This window comes from Leptosomus discolor, chromosome 11 (assembly GCF_034619465.1).
Source record: "Leptosomus discolor isolate bLepDis1 chromosome 11, bLepDis1.hap2, whole genome shotgun sequence".
NCBI classification, from domain to species: domain Eukaryota; kingdom Metazoa; phylum Chordata; class Aves; order Leptosomiformes; family Leptosomidae; genus Leptosomus; species Leptosomus discolor.
The window spans coordinates 1,981,746-2,005,403 of NC_141401.1; the positions used below are offsets into that span (position 1 = coordinate 1,981,746).

At 42.4% G+C, this 23,658-nt stretch overlaps 1 protein-coding gene across 1 annotated transcript in view; it reads right to left on the reverse strand.

The window, feature by feature from the left end:
• Positions 1–23,658, reverse strand: part of MAP2K5 (mitogen-activated protein kinase kinase 5) — a 136,802-nt gene that overhangs the window by 27,978 nt on the left and 85,166 nt on the right. Inside the window, exons 18-19 of the mRNA XM_086471513.1 lie at positions 10,819–10,845; positions 10,475–10,507 (exon numbers count right to left, since the gene is read on the reverse strand). Coding sequence (XP_086327639.1) covers positions 10,475–10,507; positions 10,819–10,845 — 60 coding nt within the window. The remainder of the gene's footprint in view (positions 1–10,474; positions 10,508–10,818; positions 10,846–23,658) is intronic.

Genomic DNA, 23,658 nt, shown 5'->3' on the forward strand with positions numbered 1-23,658 from the left:
CTTCCCAAGGATTTTAGGCTGGGTGCCCCACAGATTTATTGGTTATGTGCCCGCAAGGGTTTTGGGAGAGCACATCAGTCTCAAGAAAATACTTGCTGGGAAACATGTTGGAAGGCAAAGAGATCAGTGCAGATAAAAACTTTAATCTCAACTCCTGCACATATGAGCCAATTGTTACTTTACAGCGTAGGTAAGATAGGGGAGGAGGCGGCAGGTCTTGGTTTTTAGCTGTGCCAGGAAAGCATGGACCCTCAACCGCTTCCAACACTGAAAAGCTGCCTCAGATGCTGCATCTGACCTTCATTAGAAAGAGAAGGCAGCCATTCAGTATCTGCTCAGGGAAACCCATGACCAAAGGATTCCAATTTCTGATATTGCTCGATGCAAGACCATTTGAGTCGTACAAAGGGGACAGTATTTTCTAGTTAGAGCTATTTCTAATGAGAGAAAGCGCTGCTACCGCTACCTCTGTAACTCGAGCAACCACAGTGCTGTCGCATCAGGTATAAAGCAAAAATTTCCCAAACTACACAAAGTAAACACATCCTATATGGTATCCTGAAGTCCCCTGGACATGGGCTGACACTCAAAGAGATGGGAAAACGAGGAAACAAAGCAAAGCTACATATCTCTCTACCAAGTCTACACCATCTGTGTGATGCAACAGAGTCACATTTGATGTAAGCACAGGGAACAGGCCAGCTGCACGCCGACGGCCTGCCTTATTTTACCCACCTGCACAATGACATCACACTATAGAGGCAAAAAAAGGTAAAAGACCAAGATTTTAAAGGAGTGAGGAATAGGCATGCTCATTTTAAACTGGGAAATGGTTCTTTCATTTTTGTTAAATACCATCTCTTTTAACCACCATCACAAAGAGCTATATATTGGGGATGCTGCTAAAATGGCAGTAAAGACAGAAGCGGTTGTAAGGGTCGATGTGCCATTGGCCTCTTACACCCCCAGGCAGCTTATTCCCAAGGCTGGCTACTGCCCTGAGCATCCAAGCAACATTTCCATAGTCGGGATCTGCTGCAGGAGAAGACAAAATCGGCCTCTGACTTCTCAAAACCAGCCGAACTGCGCACACGCAGTGAGAACGGGGAAGGGCAATAGGAAAAAAGTTGAGTGATGCCTTTGCCTTGTGAATAATGAACAGTTCAAGAAGGTCAACCCATTACAACTGAAACCGTTTAATTATTAATTATGCACAATCTATGAGCGAAAGGACAAGTTCAGAATGTTTAATGTGTGGTAACTCCGACTGGACCCTCTCTTGGCATTTTGTTATTAGCACTTGTCAGCAAGGTGCTCAGGCATAAAGAAGAAAGCACAGCAGCAGAAAATCTGAGCTAGCAGGAGGAGGGAGGCTTTAAACTTCAAACACTGCTCCTAATATTTAATTTATAGAGTGCCAAGGCTCTCGTATAAACCTTATTGACTTCCACGGAGTTAGGGAAAGTCACATTATCTAAATGAAGACCTGAGAACAAGAATACTGAGACAATCCCTCCACAAACCCTCTCTTTTGAAGGCAGTGATAACACTACCATCTGTATCTGCTTTTTTTTTTCCCACAGGTCTGAACAAAGGAAGGGTAAAACACCTAACAGCGTGTCCAAAAGTCAACTCATATGCAACACGAGCTTGAATTACAGGTCCGAGCATCACCCTCACCTACTTCTCAAAGCTGTTATTCGAAATGTCTCCTGATCTGTTGGCTCTCACTAAGCAGAGCAGTAGTTGAGATGCTACTGAGGCTCAGGAAATAAATAACGTCCAGCAAACCCACAAATAAATACGGATAGGGCACCTTCCCCCTCTTTTTCTGTCCAGCTTGGAGGTTTACCTGGACAAACGCAAGAAACAAATGGAACAGACACAGCTCTGCATTGCTTCTGTTCTTTGGAAACACTCTTTATGTCAATGAAATTTGGGAGTAGTTCTTGACTGGCAATATACACCAAAAGCACCCCATCCTTTACACGTGATCTTCAGAGGTCTTACCCCAACAGACAATTTCTTGAGAGCAAAATATTTTCTCAAAGCAACTGAAAGCCCGAGATTTATCGCATCCGTTCTGAAGAAAGAGAAAGACCACAATCTCCCTATAACAGGAAAATCAGCGAATACAGCTTTCTACCTAAAAGAAGGCGTTGGCAAAGCCCCCAGCTATGTGTTAAGATCAAACCTGTGTTCCTCCTACCTCCTCCTTCGGGGGCCAGCCCGACGGACAGCCACGGTGCAGAACGACGGCAGCCTGTCATCAACACGTCCCCAGAAGACAGCCAGGCTGCACAGCCGTGCGGGCTCAAACACAAGCTCAGCTCCACTTCGTGGGCAACAGGGCTTGGTCCTCCCCGTGGATCCCCACACTCGGTGCAAACAGGTTTTACTCCCTCCTCCCAACTGCTAACTCCCTCTCTGCGAAGGGTTAAATTTTCCCACTCCCCACAGCTACTGCTATTTCGCAACACTCTCTCCTCAGTGTGAAGGCTGGTGCAGAAGGAAATGCCATGGTCCTATGGCTCTATGGCCACAAGAGGGAAGTTAGCAGAACCCAGCAAACCAAACTTCAGTTCCTCTCTCCTCTGGGTTTCCCCAGCACACCCTGTCTTCGAAATTATCATCTCCTCTGGGCAGATATTCCTACTCTGCAACTTGTCCGTTGTTGCTGAAATGGCAGTATTTAATAAATAATGCGTGTGCTTTACAAAGCATTTCGGGCTTATCGCTTCAGCCTAAAAAATCTCTAGGATTAAAGAATTTTTATGCACTCCAGCTTCTCTTTTACTAAAGCTTTCAAAGAATACACATATTTTTATAGAGTAGCTGCATTTTACTTTGTGGCCAAATAGTGATTTTTAAATTTTTTTTTCCCAAACTTAGGTTTTAGATGCACCAGAAATGCTGCCAGGTGCAATTACATCTAATAAATGCACTGCAGTTACCAAGCTGTTTCAATGAGATCAGCAAATTACAACATTGTACATGTTCAGATTTACTCCTACAAGGACAACTTTCTTCCACAGCATTCCTAAAAAAAAAATAAAATAAAAACAAATCCATTTCTGACTTTCTAGCCAATCTACTTCAAAAGCCTTGCACAAACCTAATGGCAGGTGATTTCCTCCAAGTAACAAGTTTGCAGAAGACAGCGATGTCTGGAGGTGGCTCGGAGGCGCAGACTTGAAAGCATTTCTGGATCGTCCCCGTTACACTCCCACCCCCAGCAGGAAGGTGAACGATGATTACATCTCTGCGCCAGGTCACTTCTTGCTCTTTTCTTAGTAGCAGATGCCAAATGTGACAAATTATACGTGGGGGCATTTTGGTGTGAAGTTTCGTCTGCTGGGATTGGCGTGTCAGCAGTAAACTCATTTATTTCCAGATCTCGAGCTGGATGGGAACCAAGGTCGAGAGGCCAGTGTTTTATCCACCAAAACACTCAGCCTACCTTTAACACCTCAAATCACGTGAGAGCCAACTGTTCTCTCAGCAGCGCTACCTGCCCCCCAACTTCTCCAAAACCTCACGTACGCGTAACCGACGCTCGCACCGAGCGCGGGCAGACGTTTCAGGTTAAGGAAGTTGTGGGGCTCTTCGGTTGTCACTTCTGCAGCGCTTGCTACCGTGGGATATTTTTCAGAGCCCAGAAGGGAGAAGGAAAAGAAGCAGAAGAGTGTAATTAACACCAGGAATAATCCGGAGTGCACGCCACGACATTTTCTACCTCTGGCCAAGCTTTGTACTTGTTAGTGTGGCTCTCCAAAGGGCCTTGCAGATAAGTGTACAGGTAGCTGGGAAAACAGGTTAATCCTTTAACCGTAACTGTAATTGCTTTCTCTCTAAAACAAACATAAGAATTTTTTCCTCTCATTGCTGGTCTCTTGTCGATCATAAGCCAGCAGAGCACAGCAGTGTTTTGGGCAGACAGACACACACACGCACATTTCAAATAGCTAAGGCACAGCAGCATGAAACGTAGCCTCTACCTGTTCGCACCGAAGGGACTCAACTGAAAAACTAAACCCATTTATTGTTCCCCTTTTCCTCTGTACACTCCCAATGCATTTTTATTGCTTTTTCATAAAACACTGCTGCAAATAATCAAGCATGACCATTGACATCCACAAGATTGAGTTTTAGGAACCATTAAATGAGCTTGCCCTCTTGGGAAGGTTCTTGCTCAGGTTGGTCTAAAGGTAATTATTCAGCAATTCCTACCTGTGGTTTTACCTCGCTCCTATATAAGTCTCTGAATCTCATACACTAGTAAGGTCACAGTTTCTGTCTCGGTAAAAGTATACCCTAAAACAACTTATCTGCAGGACAAATCATGGTGGGTTGGAGTACACGTGTGTGTATACCCTAACACCAGCTTTTCTTGCACGGAAATCATCCAAACCTCGGCAATTTCCAGGGTTAAATATAGCTGTGCATACACTGAAATCAATACCTGAGAATCTAAAGAGAAATTCCCAAAGAAAAAAGAAAGCCTTGCTTCATTCTGAGCCTTTGGAGCTTTTCACTTCATTTACAGAAACAGCAAAACGTAGCACTGATGCATAAGGTGAAGAAATTCAGCACTTGAGAGGCAACGGTCTTCATTGTGTTATGTGACCAAGCTGAACCTTCTGTGAATTTTTAAGGCGATGCCTTAGCAACAAATAGAGGGAGTATTTAACCAGGTAAAAAAAAAGAGAAGGGAATAGCAACAACTATATAGGATACATGTATTAAGTGCAAGTTATTTTTTCCATGGGAAAACTGGAAAATTTATTGACTCTGAAATGCTCCATAGCTCAGCATTAACACTGCACTAGCGCTAACTGATGCTGCTAAATGTTTCTAGAGTACGAATTTAAAAAGAAAAAAAAAAAAGAGGTCTTTGCTTTGTGGAGTTTGTGAAGTCCTTGAGCTAGATTAAACTGCAGTCTTGTGAGACCGAGTATCTCTGTGGGGGCACTTAACAGAAATGCTCAAGAAACTCATGGAAAGCTTCTCACTACTTACTCATGAAGCTATCAGAGTAAGGAGTCATGAGTACAACTAATTAATTTCTCTTTACAATTTCTGCCCGACTCGGCAAAATAGGCAGATTTTTCAATGCTGCCTCTGATCTGTAAAAATAGGATTTGCTCTTTTAAGTCTTCACTCCTCAAGCTTCTAATGCAACTGGAATAAGTCAATAATTTAACTAAAACTGATGGACAAAAATTGAGTTCTTTTTCTCCCTAATTCAATATGATTTGAAAAAAAACCCCAAAAAGCCAGGACCAACACCTAAGTCACTATTACACTAAGACCAGCAATGGAAACTTTGAAACCAAAATCATTTCATTTCAGGTTATGAAGAAGAAAGGGTTAGAAACCAGAGCTGATGCTTAACTACAGAGCTTGTGACCACAACTGCTCCAGTACAGCAAGACCCGGTTTACAGCAAGCACCCAAGGGGCTGGCAATAATTGCTTTCCTAGAAGGGATACTCTGACTAAATAAAGGTCAAACAAAACAGCCCTGGAGAGCTTAAGGAACATTTAAAGGAGTCGCTTAAGCCAGGAGGACTGCCTTCTGGGTGCACTCCACAGCGCAAGCTGTGTCTGTCCAACCTTCTCCGATGCAGAGCAGGTACCTCGAAAGCCCCAAGCCGCGGGATCGGAGGGATGGGAAGGGGACGTGCTAGAAAACCGCGAGCTGTCGGGGCTGGCCTTTTGGGACAAGTGGCAATCACCTAGGTGTGCCGCTAAACAGGGATCTGACCAGCAATCAGGAAAAATGACGTTTTTAGAAGGTTTTAGAAATACTGCCCCTGGAATACAGCTGAGGAAGTAATTAAAGAGTAATTTCCTACGTAATACATTTTGACATCAAGGTAACAGGGAAATAAGTAACTGCAGGTTGGAAGAACCTTGAGAACAACGCCGCTTCTCAGCTGACCGCAAAAATACGACCAGAGCTCTGATTTTCCTGAAAGCCTAACCCCACGTTTTGCTGGAGAGCTGCGGAGCCCAGTAACCAAACTGGAAATCTAGAGCACCCTCGTTTACCTCTTAAACTGAGAATTTTCTAATGCATTAAAAATAAAATGCATATTTATAATCAAGGCTATGGTTCTCATATTCTGCTCGGAAGCAGAACTTGATTTACTGAGTGACTCTTGCAGACATCATCAAAGAGAACATTTAACCAGCCCATGTAGGTTGTCTGGGAGGTTTCTGGAGGTTTGGAGGCTGAGCAGGGAACTGTTCAAATTTTTTTGTCAGCTAAAAAAAAAAAAAAACCAACACAGGAGGCATCCTAAGACCGTGAGCAGCAAGAGAGGTCAGAAAGCATGTTAATTTTACTTGTAAGCTTTAGGTTTCACAGTCAACCCACTAAGTGAAATCAGGTGGCCTGCATTCCTCCGATGCATCATTTCTGGGGTCTGCGGCACTAATGGTGTTACTCTGGGGCTCTGTTGTTTGCATTTCTGAATTATCATCTGGAACAGATTCTGATGACAAAAACTGTTTGGGGTTTTTTTTTTTGTTTGGTTTTTTTTTGGTTTTGTTTTTTTTTTTTAACATACCTAGTGCTTCTGAAGCACAATCCCGTTGCTGAGCGGCTCGCAGTGCAAATTCTTTGGCTGCGTGATCATGAAACATAGGGCCACATCTAGGACATCTTCCAAGCCAGGCAATGGCTCCTGCTTCCAGCAGGACTCCATTCTCCTTCATGTCGGAGTGTTTCTGGAAAGACTGAACACACAGCAAGCGATGCATGTCCTTCCCAACAGGGATTCATCTGCACTGCTCAGTGCTTTCCATACAACATTTGGGTGAGTTAGAGACGAACCAAGTTGAGTGCTAGAATATCAAATGACTCTCAGCTCTCAAATAACAGCAGACTGCCTTTATTGCTGGCTGCGTTGCAGGATGAACCACATTAACAACTAGTCTGTCCTCATCTTTGGACCAGAAGCAGGAGTCTTATCATGGTGGGAGATGCTGCTACGATTAGGACTGTTGCTTAAATGAGCGTGTCTTATTTGTAGCTGGATCTGATTTCACTATAAGTTACCACATGGTAAAAAATAAAGGTCCTGGCAGGCATGTATCCTATTCGCACAATGCTCCTCGCTCATTTTGCCATTAAAAAAATAATCCCAGAACCAATGCCATTAAAAGCCCAATAATGTAATTTAACAAACAAAAACATGTCAGGCACAGTTTACTGTGATTTGAGAAGAAGAACCGTGCCTGACTTTTTTGTTTGTTTGTTTGTTAAATTATCTTGCTTCTCAAATCACTTAAATTTATTGCAGAAATTCTGCAGAATGAGAAAGTCCTAGGAAATGAACAAACAGACTTTTTAAAGTGCCAAAGTGACCTGCTATGTCTCAAATATTTCACCAAGCGTTTAAAAACAGTTCCAAAAATCTCACTACTGTAGAACATCTAAAAACTCCCCCGGACAGGTTTTATTCTGTTGTGCACCACCTTACAGAGTTTGAGGAAAGTCCAGGATACCCAGGTAACACAGAAGAAACCTCTTAACTAGTGCAGTCATCCACAACTCCTATGAACTAATGATTATGAACGATCAGAACACTAACTTTTGGATCCCTGCTGTGTTTTGGCGGAATGCAGAACAGTTCTACAAAACCCAATGCCTACCACTAAGCAACCTCCATAAAGAGCCAAGCTCTCCATTTCATCATTTTAAAAACCTCCCAGGTTCTCCCACATCAGGCTCTGGAGTTTTTAGCCAGCTCCAGGGGGAAAGACGGGTAAGCACGGTGCCAGCCAAGACTCCGCCGCAAGAAACGCTCTCTTCCACAGGGTTGTTCAATCCCCGTTTTAGGAGCCAAAAGTCCAAACCATCCTCTGTCACACAAAAAAACATACGAAGGGATTTGAGGAAAAAAAGACCCAAAAGTTGAAACCGGCTCCAGCAAATCATTACTCTGGCACGGAGCTACACAGGGACTGAAGAACCTTGAGGTAGCTTGATCCCACCCTTGCAGATCTGCTCCTCCCACATCCTGCGACACTCTGGCTCACCCAGAAGCCGTGCCCTTACGGGAGCACTGCTGTGCCCTAGCTGTCTGGAGGAAGAGGTGAGCTACAGATCGTCTCTCCGTGCTGTCTGATTGTCATTAAGGTAGGTGGGGAATTCTGTACCAGGATCTGCGGGTTCCTATGGGGATGGGCTGTACGGCACAGCTGCAGGAGGGGGCTCTGCTCCCACCTCCTGTGAGTTTTAGGACCTCTGTACAGCCAAGGGGAAAATTTGACCCAAAATAATCAGTCTTACAACACTAAGCATTTCTCAGCACGGCAGCAACAGCAGCTGTACAATACCAGATAGCAAAGGGACTTTCCCTCTCAAAAGGTCCTTGTGCAGAAGGAAGAGTGCGTATTAGCCAACAAGAAGGTCCCTCTGTTACTCCCCAGGAGGCAGATCTTACAGAAGACAAAGTGAGGAGGAGGGAAAAAAAAAAGTCACAAGTTAAACACATTTTGCTTTGAGGTCTTTGTACACAGGACAGGGCTGGGGGTGGCAGGAGGGTCTGTTGAAGTCAATGCTACCCATCCGCTAGAACAGAATAACCCTTAATATAAATGTCCTCCAAGACACCGTCATGCCAAGTATTTGCACTTCCAAGTGTGGCAGCCACTACCTAAGCGCTATATATCTTATTAAATGACCCCCTAACAATACACACGTACCGAGCAAATAATGCTACAGAGCCAATCCATTCTCCTCTTCCCCCCAGGCTCTAAACGTTATGGCGTGCAACTTCCATTTAGACATCGAGTGTGCTGCAAAACAAAGTGAGTGGCACTTAAAGAACTTTCAGCTGAGCTGTGCTCTGTAACCTGAAGTCTTAACGTGCCCTCTGAACCACCACCTCAGGAGAACGATGGCTCCGTGGCATACCGTGGAACACAAAATAAGTTAAGTAAGTACCAAAACGCTAATGCTAAAGCTAGCTCAGCACTCAGATGTTTACAGTGTGCACAACGCTCCTTGGTTAAAGTTTTTTGTAAGAAGACGGGAGCAATGCTAATCTTGAGGAAAAGAATGAAAGCTGCAAGAAGCTCTACCATAGTGTGTGGCTCTTCAGGGCTCTGGTTTAGAACACTGAGCTTAGACAGAGGCACTAGTACCAGCCCATTTAAAGCTAATTTGTCAAGCAGTAGCAAAACAGAAGCACAAACACAAGCATCTTGAACTTAAGTGCTTTAAGAGAGAGATGGCCTTTTGCTACCAGTATATACAGCACTGGTGCTCTGGAATTTCTATGCCTCGACCAAAGATGTATGTAACAGGAAGAACAATGGATTAAAAAGATGAAAGAAGCAGAATTGCCTAAAAACCTCCCCAAGAACAGACCACCACAAAGAGCCAGGTAAAAGAGCTAGCACTGCTGGAGGACTATCCTTTACACTAAGGATACTTGCTCATTTTAATTCAACTGCATCCCTCAAGGCCTGAACGGCACTTTTGGAAAGTTCAGCTAAGTCAGGAAGTCCTTCTCTAATGAAAGGGCAGAACGTGGAGCGCAGGAAGAGCGGCGGGTTTAGCAGTTACAGATGGAGACCCAACCCAGAGAGAGCACCGGGGCGTCACGCTGGCGGTGAGCTGACATCGAGCTGAACAGACACGTTACACGGGACAGGCTGGAAGCAGCTGAACGGTCTAAATGGACACGTCAACACCCAGCGACCCCCACCTGACGAGCCAGCAATGACGCGCTGGGAGAGGCTGAGGCAAACCTTTCAAAAGTTACGGCTTCTTTCTCTTGTTCAAACTTCCTCATTACCATCATCATCACCTTATTAAACGTTAAAACCAAATCAAACCTGACAGCAGTCTGCCCTTGGCTACTGCCTTGCTGTCAGAGAGTTGCGAGCCCTGCTTACACCTCAGTTTGGGAAGGGGGACGGGGGCTGCAAAGAAGTGTTTCAAATTGACAAACGTGACGTTAACCACCAAAATTCAGTCTTCTGGATCTCCTGCGTCTCAGCTCTTTGTTTTGTCCTTCTGGTTAAATAACAACAATTAGACGACATTCAGGGGCTTTCCTGCTCACGCTTCAGTTTCCTCTCCTTGTCAAAACACCCTTTTTGCCGATCGAAACCGCAGTAAATATGCCCGCTACAAAGCGCGCCGCCAGCTGAATGTCTCTGTTCCAACTCATCTGGCAAACGCAGGGGATCGGCTCACACGCAAGGTTGGGGCTTTGGGGCCCAAACAGCTAAAAGGACCAGCCTTGGAGACGAAGGGGTCTTTCAAAGACTCAAGGGTAGAAAAACAGCATAAAGTGGGACACGGCCAGTTCGTGTTCGACAGCTCCAAGCTGCACAAGGCAACTTGTGCTCTAAGGATGTCGGGCATTGTGCTTCATTAGGAAACAAAATATAAGCTTTCCACTCCATTAGGAATGACTTTAGGAGTGAAAGCACATAAGACGACGACTCACCTCATCAACAATGCACTGCAATAACTGGAGAGGCTGCAATGGAAAGAAGAGAGGGAAAAAGTATTAGCCTATATGCAATATCTTTACAGTGGAGTGGAAAGAAAAAATCATTAATGCAATAAAATATAGCAAGATTAATCAACGGCAGCAAACTCTTATAAAAACATTGATGCTCAGGATGTTCTATTATTTCTAATGGTACCTAATCTAATACAGGCAGTTAAAGGTTTGCATTTTCTTCAAAATGCAATTTGCTAAGTTTAAAACAAGGCATTCAAGCATGCAGAGGAAGCAGCCATCAGGAAAAAGAAAAGTGAATTTTTTTCTGAACTCATAAAGCTTACCATTAAAGATCCCTGGTTTTTCTGAATCTGAAAAAAGGCAATATGTAATTAGCATGTCATAATCAAAATGACTCACTTGGACACATTATGATCACTGAGAGAAAATTATTGCATCGCTGGTGGCAATTTGTGGGCATGTGTTAACACAATTTACATAATGAAAATACACAAATGTTAATAGCTCGCTTCTCATTTATAGGCGAAAGTCAGCAGAATGTTAATTTCACACAACACTTTTTAGTACCCTCCAGGTTGTATTAGAATAGGAAGAAAAACCATAATCCATTTCAAAAGGCTGTTTACGATTCAGATATAAATAATGTTTTATATTGCTAGATTGTGAACACTGGGCTTAATGTTGCAATCATTGCTAATGTTATGAAGCTCACTCTTTTTAAATTAAAAACCGATTTATTTAAAATTGAAATTAAATCATAGTCAGAAATTAGAATTTTGGATTACTGCCAGACCCTGCTCACAATGCCTTTTTTGTGAAGAAAACTTTAATTATGTGGTTGAAGTATCTACCGCTGCTCAGGAAAGCCTTTAATACTCCACTTTTACCCAAGTTTCTTATCTATTGCAACCCAGTTTCACTTTGACTAGAAGTAGAGCACAGCCGGCTGTGAGGCTGGAAAGTTTGAGGAACTTTCTATTGTTTTAAATGGCAGCGGAAAGACTTGTCACCGGCCGCCTTGGAGCCTTTCTTTAACTTCAAACCACCGGTTTGGTTGGGAAATTAATTAATACTTTGTGGTGACAGACCATTCGATGGCTTTCAGAGTTTGCAGAGCTACAGCATATTCCGGCCCACGTTGGCAAAGCACCTTTCGATGACCAAAAGAAACCAAGGCAGAATGCCAACACAACGAAATACAAAGCACAGCGCAGGTACCCAACGCAAACCATCTGACTGGCTTTAGGGATGCCGGCATTCTGATCGTTTGTCTATGCAAACCATTTCTAACCCGGGTGGATAATTAACGACTTATTTTACCTCCACAGACACAAAGTTGCTTGCGACCCAACACAACCACGACGCGAACAGAACGCAGCCCTCAGTGAAAACGTTGTCTTCTGGTCTAACACGGTTTATTTGGCTTGCCCCTTGTACTAAATATTCTCTGTTGTACAGTGCCACGATGATGAATGTTGCAGGGCTGCCGTCAGCTTTGGAAGCGCTCTCCCCCAGCACCCAGCCAGAGGCAGGATCCTCTAGTCATGCTTTACAGGTAGTAAAACGGAATAGAGAGGAGGCTGAAAACCAGCCCCAAGAAAATAGCTGGTATTATGCACGTGAAGTCTTTCGTTATTGCATTAGTAGTGCACAAATATACACAGAAAGTTTCTGTGTATAATTCTGGTTTTTCCAAAGAAGAAATGAAAATAATAAATAGCTAGAAGTAGCCCATAATATTTTTTTAATTGTCAATGTCAATCTATTACAACTCAACAGAATAAATTTGCCGTGGTGTATTACGGCTAATAAGCAAAACATTCCGTGGATATAAAAAAAGACTTTTTTTCATACTTCACTTCCAGATGCTAAATGACAAAACAGACTCAGCTTATCCAAGAGGGATGATCTGAAGCTCCTTTAGCCTGGCGCACATGAGCAGGCGGTTCAGTTTTTCACCCGAACAGAGCATCAGTCACATTTCCTTACGGGGAAATAGGTCTTGTCATGAAAAGGAAGAGAGGTGGGATCATACCTAGCAGCCTCAACACGGCTACGATTACACCCGATTTCAGAGCCAGACTTAGAATATTACTCCGAATAGAAGCGCTCAGCGCTCCTAATGAAAAACAAAGCAACGCAAATCGAAGTATTGCAGAATTCTTCCCGTGACACTGCAAGTCTCCGCCGGAGCAGCAGGCCCAGCTTCTGTGCGAGGGAGAGACGTGCGCTCGCTCACACACACACATACACATCGTTACCGGGTTTTATTACACAATTCTGATGGCGACGTATTATTTTGAGATCATCTTCATAAATTTTGCATTAAGGTAGCTGTGCCAGTACCTGGAATTGATTCAAAATGCTTAAGACACTCAATTACTTTTTAACACTGTTACCCGATGTAATGACATATCTGCTATTTCCCTTGCATTTGATGATGCAACATCATTGTAATTGATTCATTTTCTCAATTAAATAAAGCTACTGTGCCTTCCTCTATGCGAATGCCACAGAGACTCCCCAGTTAGATGTATTACCTATTTTCTCTGTCTCAGATATATTGCTTGTGAGGCTGCACTGTGCTCCTCTGTTAACTCCACTGGAAAATGCAATGTTACAGTCATATTTTTCAACTTCTGAACAGCAATGAACTTCGCCGTATTTATATTAGGCGTATTTTTCACTGTTAAAACTCTGTTGTTTACCTTTTCCAAGATCACATTATTGGGCAGCCTCTGCAACTATAAACCAAACCTAACCGACGACAACTTTACAGTCAGTGCTTCTCCTTCTGCACACAGTTCATGAAAAAGTGAAGCATCCAGTTTTATAGCACATTAAGAACAGTTTTAAAAGTACTCAACATAAAATGTTTTATCTTCCTGTTCACCCACGCTCCTTTTTTTCCTCCCCTAACCGTCTGGTTTTCGTGCACTACTGGGAGGCAAGAAGTTCAGGCGGCAGGTTCACCTCGAGGGAGCCAAGTGCAGCGGCTGCAGCTCAAAAGCTGGGGGATTTGGCGTGTCGCTACCCCGTGCGACGCTCAGAAAACGCGGGGATCAGGAAGGAGACTGTCACTGTCATGGTTTTATACTCTCCACGAAGAATTCTCAACTAGTGAAATAGTACCAGTGACGCAGCTGAAATAAATCCCTGCTTGAAAGGAAGACAAAAACGGTTCTGCAGGCGAAGAGGAACGCTTCGCCGCGCTGGTTAACACCCCGTTCTCGTCTCAGGAAAGTCACTTCAAGCCTTTCGCCACCACCACACACCCCCGGCCATGCCAGAACAACGCGCGCAAGCCCCCGACCTGCTCACCGCTGGAAAACACAGGGGGTCAGAAGGTTTTGTAAGCTTTTCATACGCAGCCAAAATCGTGTGAATTTGCAGAATTAGATCAGCTATTTGATATTTTTTAAGCTGTATCGTATTTGCTGTGGGTTTTTTTCCGTAATTACTACCTGTGATAGTTTATAATTTGAAGAAGCAGGGCAAAGGAGAAATAAGTCTATCACATTCACTGTCCATTTCTTAGGCCATGAAATATCAGGAGTATCTGGATACACTACGCCGTAAAGCACATCTTCCCAACAGCAATTTTTTTATTTTTTTTATTTTTTTGTAAGTTGGTTAAAAATGCAAAAGTTTGCCTCCCACTTCGTCTACTATTTAATGAATGCCTCTGGTTATGAAAAGCAACTTTTGACAGACCATCAGGTTATATTTCCGTCTCCATGGAGATACTTTGGACGGGAAGTGGCCGAGAAGACCTCTACCATCCCTTTCCCATTATATTCACCAGCACAATCAACGGAACTCAAATGAATCCACCCCGGGTAACTTAGAGGAGTCACTAGCTATAGCTTTAATTTTCGCTTTTACTCTCTGGAATTAGGACTTGCCCTGGAGCTCTTGTTTGAGAGATTTGCAGGTGACCCAGGGTTAGATCTTCCCATATCAGTTAACAAATTTTATCTTTACATATATACTGCTTTTCGAGCTAGGGATTTTTTTTTTTTAATAGAAAAACACATAGAGCAACAAATCATACAGTTACGATTTTTAAGGGAGGCTTCACAGTAGAACATTTATTTTCCTAATCCAGGAAACGGTGGATTTTAAAAGTACATATAACTTCTTTTCAATCTTTACCAATGAGGGTTAAGTTTTATTGAGCAGCAGAAACTACAAACATTGTCTCCTATTGACAGAGGATTGCCAACACGCACTTGCTTTGTCTCTGTCCTGATGTAAATGGAAAAGAAATATGTAAGCACACTGCATTTCCCCGTGGTCTTCACCACCATGGGTTTTACCCTGCCTCTGGAATTAAAGCATGGTCTTCAGATATATTTTACAAATTCTTGCAAAACTGAAATTGGTTATACCTCTGAAGGAAGTCAAAGCACCAAACCAGTAAGACTGACCCCCCCCCCCCCCTTAATTTGTTCCTGATATGCTGAACGCCCTCCCCATCCCAATCTGTGGATGTTGCAAATGGCAAACTCAATCACCGCCACAAAACAGAGGACAGAAAAGAATAAAAATAATTTAAAAAAAAAAAAGACAATTCACAACAACCTTAATATTAAATATATTCTTACAATTATATTATGCTGGTTCTCCCAGAGGTCTACAAACAAATTTATACAAAGAGATTATTTCATCCACCATTGAACTGCAGCCACTTCTCACAGAAATCTGTTTACCAGAGTTTAGTAACACAATTCAACAAAGTGGGCATGAAAAACTACAGACTGTTGAATTATGGAGGGAGCCTGAGAAGCCAACAATAAACTACTACGCTGGAGTAGGACCAGGATGCTCATGACAACATGTTCCTCAGTCAGCAGGAATGTGGGGCAAGAAAGTCTTTGGAAAGACCGTAAATTTAGCAACCCCCTGTTTAAGACCTTGTCTCAAGCATCACAAAAAAGTGTGGCAAGTAGAACAAAGGGTGGTCAGCCAGAAACCAAAGGAACGGGGCATAGTCCTAACCAGTTCTTGCTTAGTGTCACCCAAGTTTATCAAGTTTAGCCAAATCACCGCTGTGGTAACAGACAGGAATACCAGGAGAACCTAGAGAATACTACAGAAGAGGAACACTAATCACAACCGAGCAGGAATAATGTCACGCTGCTACCAAAAAAACCCCCCAAACCCAAAAGGACTAACACCATAGTGGGATGTCCGGGGAGGAGTACAGTCTGAAGACACACAAGGTCACCCTTTCTCCATGCACTGCTGGAGGGCTGTGTCTAAGCCTGTGCACCCCCACAGAGCTGTGGACCAGATGAAGAAAATTCAAAGAAAACCCATGAGAACAGCCAGAATCTGGAGAGGCTGAAAGAACTGGGGTCTTCAGACTAAAGACAGAGCAAGGATGACACTACCCACAACCCTCCTGCATCTCTTCTCCATGTTCATAACACACACAACTACCACGGTACTCTGCAGCAAGGAAGACCTTTCTAATCACAAAATAGAGGAACAAATCACCTAAGGAAGCAAGGGAGCCTCTAACACCAGAAGTGTTGAAGAGCAACAGACGAACATCTACCAGGATTGTCCCTCCTCATATGCACACCGCTGCAAGTCCCTTCTAGCTTGAAAAGAAACAGGTAAAAATGTCAATTGCTAAAGCCAGTCCCTGGAAGCCATCTAGAAAAATTCTGAGCTTTCTCTGAAGAGCTGCAAAATCAACTGTGATCACTACAGATGACGCAATTCTAGGGACATCTGAAAGGAAATAACCCAAAGCAACAAAACTTTGGGTATATGAGTGCACTTTCCTAACTAAACTGAGGTGCTGAGGGGGTTGAGGCTATGCAATGAGCATCCTCTCTATGCCATAGGCAGCGTTGCACTCTCTCGTGAATTACACCCACAGTTCCATGGGGCTGACAGAAGAAGGGCTGCTGTGGAAGAGAAACGCTCGCCTAGACTTCAAAATCCCTCATGCTTATTCTGGCCTTTGGGGCTCCTCACTACGTCAAGCAACCATCACCCAGCAGAGGAGGACGAGATGGTCGTGTGTGCTACGTGCTCCCACCAGGCAGGCTGGAAACGCAGCCCGCAGCCTCTGGCGTTACCAGTCCACGAACTTAGGGAAGAGCAAACACTGGGACCGTTACGACCATCTCCAGAAGCGCCTCCCAACCAAGCAGGTACCCTTGCTCCTCCAAGCAGGTACCCTTGCTCCTCCAACAGGCCGAGAGCCACAATTCACTTCTGAGCTCTTACAGCTGCACCCTTGGTAAGGAAACAGGCAAAACAGAGCAGGGATCTGCCGCACCCTTGTCTCCGTTCATCTCCAGTTCCTGGGTGACTTGGGAGGAACTGTGCCTCCTCCTCATCCCAGCCTAGAGAGCCTGTTCAGAGCACAGAAGACGTGAATTTTCAGCAAATCCAATATTTGCTGACAGTTTGCAAATGGCCACCTAAACCAACCAACTAAACAAATCAATCCTCCTACTGCTAGCTTTCTTCCTAGGGAGAGAGATCTCCCAGGTTTAAGTTTTCACTCAGGCAAGTCATTCAACAGCATCCACTGCAGGAATTATAACTGGGAGGGATGTTTCCTTCCAAGCACTACAGGAACATCTCCCATTCCCCAGAAGCACCAACTCACGCAGGAGATACTCATATATTTGCAAAAATCTCTCTGAATTTAGAGACTTCAGTATTTCCTCCTGGATGTGGGGTTTTTTTCCCCCCCTCTTCTCACAAGTAGCTCTCATGGCAACAAACATCATTTCATTTCAGGATCTCGCTCAACTTGTGCAGTCAAAAAGGTCTCGGCACGGTCAGTCCTGTGCCGTGAAGGTGAGGTACCAACCGCACGTGGCAACAAAAGGGCTCATTGCATTAAGCCATTTTCTCATCCAATACGAACTGCGAAGGGTGACAACGCCATAGCCTAACGGGGAAACACAAACTCACACCCCGACCGCAAAGACGCGCTCACAGGCGATTATCTGCCGTGGTTCATTTTCCCCCTGGAGCAAACGGAACTTTTCACAGGTTGGAAGCTGATGGCAGTGCGAGCAGGTATGAGGTTTTACACAAGACGGGGGCACAGGCACAGAACACGTCCTCAAACGCCGGGTACAAAACCCAGCCTAAGCCCCGGTCCCTCAGACTGCCTCTAACTGTGAGGGTTAGAAAGAAAAAAAAACAAACCAAAACCATCAGTTTTTCAAGATCGTCAGCTAAAAAGCCACTCTTAAAACACATTAAAAACATATCATAAAACCAGGATTTACTAGTTACCTACATTTCCAAGCTTGACCATGTTATTCAAACATCAATTTTACGTTTAAAAAAAAAAAATCAGAGAGGAAAATTAAAATAAAAACCATTAAATTTGTCTTTGTACTTCAGATTCCTAACAGATTTATTTTTCTTCTTTTGCAAAAAAGAAAACAGCTCTGGAAAAACTAAAACTAAATTCAAATTTTACAGCAAGTTTCTAATAGACAAATCAAATTGAAGTTCAAACTCATTTCTGACTAAGGAGGGAAAAAAAAAAAAGGCAAAATGTATCCAAAGTATATTATCTCATGAATGATGTATGTAGTGAAGCCTGTGTTAAGAAACTGGTAAGAGTTTAAAATAATAGCAGATAATTTAAAATATTGCCAGTAGTTTCTGGTATATATTATAAAAGCAAAAATACTTGCACAAATCTATCAAAGGTATTACACAATGATTTAATTCACTATTTTGGCATTACCATTTGAACAGTGTTTAATGTCTTTGAAACGGTTAGATATAATGATATATGTGGAAGAAAAACATTTCTTTCTTACTAGGAAACGTGCTGTAACCAACCCCCAATTTATTCTCACAAAATAAATGAATGCTTAAAGGATGTTTCTGTCAATTGGAAAAACAACAGTAAAATGGCTACTTTACATGCCAAGTTAAACGAAATATTTTTTTCCTTGACAACCTGCTTACATTTAAATGAAACCAGGCCAAATTTGGTCAATAGTATGGATTACATATAACAAAAAGAATCTTAGACCATGTTAACACAGGGATCAGAAAGCAGCAACTTCATTTAAAACCATGCAATTATTTAGCAAACTCAGATACAGCAAATAAATTAATCTGTTTTAAATGGAAGCGCCTGCACAGTAGCTTTTTGACCTATAATTAAATCTTACTTGCAGAAATCACAGCGAGGGTAGAATTTGCTGACGAAAGGAGAAAACAAAAATCTTGCAAAAAACCCCCAACGAACCCAGATTTGGTATCAGGAATTAAAAAAAACCCCCAAACAAACCAACACCACATTTGCAAAATCGTTCCCCGCTGAAAGAGCGAGCCGTGTCCCAAGGCTGGTGTAAGCCTGCATTGTCCCCTGGTCTCCCCGGAGCAGCAGAACTGATTTGCTCCAGCTGAGGATCTGGCCCAGCGTACGCAGAATATTCCACATCGTCTCTCCGATGCTTTTTACGTGCTGGGGCTTGGTAAAAGTACAAACCTTTCCCTGACAGGAGGAGCAAAAAGCAGATTTCTTTCACCGAGGATTTTTTTCCCCCTGTATGTTTTCTTCTAAAGCAACCCAAAGGCAAGTCTATAGCGAATGCTATCTTGGGCTATAAAATTTCCTATTATCCACTTATGCTTTCTTTGCAATGGGATTTAAGGATGCCTCTTCCTTGAGACGAGGGATATGTCATCATTTTGTTGAACTAACAGGCCTGACAGCCTTGTCTCTCTGAGTTAGAGACACCAGCGCTCCGTGCTCACGCTGCTGGTAAAACGAAGGTGAAAAAGCTGGGAGAGCAAAAAAATGAAGGGGGAAATCTAACTATAACTAAATTCCTTCCTAATTCATTCCCATTATTTATCGTGCTCCAAAAATAAAGTCTTTATATTAAAACAGACCCTTAAATTACAGTCTCTCTTACTTTCACTACATTTTGAAATAACTTATTTGAATCCTTGGATTATCTGTTTTAACAAATATCGTCTTCTGTATTCATCATTTCTCCTGTCTTTTTGATCTTTTTTTTCTACTTATCATGTTCTTTATTTGAAACAGATTTTTAACAGATAATCTTGCTCGTTATAACAATATCTTGCTTGCATTTCATTCAAATAATTCTTAAAAACAGCTTAAAAAGCCGTTTGGAATAACATCAAGCTCTCCATCAATCAAATGAAAAAATTCCGCTGGCGGTTGTATAAACATCAGATCAACTCTGATGTCTTCAAGGATTTCAGAGTGAACCATAAAAAACTCCATTAACTTCTGACAAAGAATGCAAATTAATCACAACATGGGGTGAAATGAAATTAAAGGCTCTTTTCTAATCAATGACAAGGCGGGATGAAATATTTCTTCCTCTCCGCGTCCAGGCTGCCGGGATGCTCGCGCTTCTCCCCGCGTCCCCCCCAAACGCGAGGTGTGAGCACCGCTGCACCCCGGGTACCTGCTTAGCCCTCCCCAGCCCTCCAGCGATCTGCTTACAAGTCGCCCGGCTTCACAAAACACACTAATCATCCGAATCTCAGGTGCATCCAATTTGTTATTCACACTCTCCCGGTGCCAGCGAAAGAGCCTGGCGGAGACAGATGCACCGGGAACCTTAAATGACAGTTTTGGCCTCCGGAAGTGCGATGGCTACAGCAAAATCTAGTACAGCCTCCAGGTGAAATGTCTGGAGCTCCATATGGAGCAGGGAAAATTAACAACAAGATGAAAATCGCTGTAGCAGCGGGGAGTCTGAATTTCGAAAAAAAAAAAAAAAAAAGAAAAAAAAAAAAAAAAGGGAAAAAAATTTAAAGATGAGGAAAGAGAAGTAATAAATTAATGGGGTGTGAAAACATTCAAAGCTTTACAATACCAGGGGCAGTATTTGCTCAGATTTGGGGGGGAGCAGTGGGATGGGTGGGTGTGGAATGGGGGCCAGGATTTATTTTTTATTATTTTTTTTTTTTAAACTTCAGGTCATTTTCATGTAATTTATTAAGCGAGGCCTGGAATCGTAGCCAAAGGAAGGAAAACATTTCTCTAAATGCAAAAGTATCTTAAATACAGTCGTCGCGACCCGCACTCTCCTATAGCTGATTAAACCCTCGGCAGCTGAGTACTGCCGATTTCTTTGGAATATTTCCCTAATGGATGCGGCGTCCTTTTAACATCCTGCTTTGTATAAAGTTTGACTACAAGCCGAGAATATTTAGTGGGCAATTCTTTTCATTTCTCCTAAATTGCATTATCATTAAACAAGTCATTGCCCCCATCGTGTTTTTACACAATATACTGAATTTGAATCTACGCGATTAACTGTACGTCTCGCAGTTTGTTCAGGCACTGCACAGCTTTGGGGTTCCAACTTAAAATTTAATTAAATGTACCGTGAGGTGCCATGGCCTTTTGGGTCTTTCTTTTAATTTTTTTATTTTTTTTTTTTTTACAGTTCTTTCTGCACAGACATGTAAAATCAAAATGAAATAAATTAATTTTAAAAGAAATTTGAAACTTATTTTCCTTATGTTCTGATACCTAAAAAGTTGGGCGGACTCTGGACTAGCAGCTGGGTTGGGTGAAAGGGGTTTCCTCTCTTTTTTAAGTGTTTACGTAGGAAAGAACTTTATTCAAAAAAGGGGGGTGTGTGTGTAAGCGCGTGCACCGTTCCCCCTACTTTTAACAGAGTTATGCAAACACCAGGAAAACGACCAACAAAACAACGAAACCCAGGTCAGTTTTAGAATTTTACCACATTTTAAGGGTTAGAGTTTCCTGGGCAAAGTTTTTATAGTGGAAAAGTCTGTTCTGCTCCTTACTATTCATTTCCTTGTTCAGATCGCTACCGTGGGCAGGCAGCCGCACACTATGACGTCAGCACATCAAGGCCAAAAAAAAAAAAATCACCGTAACTCTAAACACACCCATAAGCAACTTCACTTGCACGAGCAGTTGGTCGCACGCTTAAGTGCTTTCAAAATGACTTTATTGTGAGCATAAGATTAAATAACGATAGTGTGCCGCGTAAGTGTTAGCAAAAGAAATACTTATAAAAGATGTGGAAAACGAGAAGTGGCGAGTTTATCATTAAAATATTCCACTGAAGGCCAAGGGAAAAAAAAAAACAACAACACCCTTTAGTCTTACTGGCATATTGCAGGAGTCCTGAATTTCCACACTGCAATGACTCCCCCTATAAATCTTAGTCATCTAAACTGAATTTACACACGCCATTTGTCTGTGTCTTAAAAAGAGAGAAAAAGGAGAAGAAAATTTTTTTTTTCAGCTACAGCTGGAGACAAACATCCATTTGCAGGGAATTTCAGGTGTTCTCAAACATGCATCCATACCTTCTATTTTCAGAGAGAAGCAACTTCAAGCTATTTCGGGGCAAATTCTGCAAACACACATACGATTAGCTTCATTCATCTGAATAAGCCCGCTGAAGTGAGGAGGGTTTACTCAGGTGAGCAACTGCAGAATCAGGCCCTTACGTAGGGAGATGAATAGATATCCAGACATTAAAAAAATCCCACTAATTATCCCCCTAATCAGAGTGGGTTTCTAAGGGTTCTTGTGACCAGCTACGTAAGTACATGTCTAAGATACGTATTCTTCACATAAAAATCCTTACGAAAAGCAGTTGCTTGAAAAGCTTAATAGCTACATTTTAAAGTTTCACCTCCTCAAATGTTTTACATTAAAAAATATACACAATTTCATGGACTACTGACTTGCCAAATATTCTTTTGCAAACCCGATCCGTTTTTTAATTAGAATAGCAAAAAGGATCTTAAACTAGCAATCATGTTTTGCTCCCAATTCAGAAAACAAATTTTTGTCTAGGATCATACATAATGTATGCGCTCTAACTTCTTTCCCCAAGCTCCAACACTTCGGTGAACAGAGGGTTATCTTAAATTGCATCCCACGTCACTTTGATTTAGTGCTGTAACACACCATCCACAATGAGCATCAAGACACTCCACGAGCACAAGTGCGCACGCCAACGTGTGGAGGACACTTCAACACAAGAGCTGCTTTTTCAATCCTCTCTTCAAAGGAGAGGGTACATTTTAAAATACGGATAAAATATGCAAAGTACGTTCTGCTGACCAGCCACAGCTCTTTCGCTCACTAAACATTTTCCAGAGGAGATGAGAAAGTGAAAAAATCAGTGTATTTCTACACATGCAAACCCTTGGCAAGTCCATAAAAGTGCCAGGAGAATTTCCTTAAAACAGCAGATAAAAATGGCAGAGAGAATGAGTCCCAGCCTATTATTCAATAACCATGTTTGTGAGGCATCTGCATAATCTAACCATGCATAAATTAGTATGTGTATTACAACAGTTATTTGCATAATAATAGCAAGTTAATAGATGCTTAAAGAGCACAGACCAACACCACCTTTAAATCAGACATGCCTCCAGGCACTCTGATCTGTACAGACCAAGATGCAGAAAACAGCGTTCATAAAACATATGAAAACATAAAAACCACATTCAAATAATTCATTTTAGTCCCTGGACACTTCACTCTTTCCCCTCTCCCAGGGAAGAATAATTTGAGGAACTACAGAACAGTTTGTTACTATGAATTCTAACATCCATCTTGCAGTAAGAATTTCAAGTAACCAACAAACCCATTTCTGGACTGGGTGTTTTGTTCAGAGCTTCAGGTTTTTTCAAGCACACACACCCCCCAAGTAAAATATTACCTAGTAATGCAGGGCTCAGCATTGGCCTAACCATCGCCACCGAGGATGGAGGTAGTTTTACCACCAATTTCAATGAAACTGAGTTAGGTCAGTGGGAAGTTAGACAATGCCAGTCACTAAATAAAATGCTAGTATGAGGTCCTATTAAAAGGGAGAATCCAGAGCTCCCTTAAGTATTCCACTTACATCATATTTTTGATTTGAGACATTTTTAGACCATTGTAGCACTATTCAAAATTGGAAATGAAAATTAAAATATAAAAAAGGAGTAGCTACACTTTCCTGCTTCAAAACTACTGTTGTACATCCTGGGTTATTTTTTTAATCTCACAACAAAACAATCATTAACATTGTCATAATTTTCATTGTCTCCAGGGAAAGAAAATCTAGAGTTTGGTGAAGAGGGGAAAAAAAAAAAAAAAAAAAAATCAATAGAGACTTCTAAATGACTCCTTC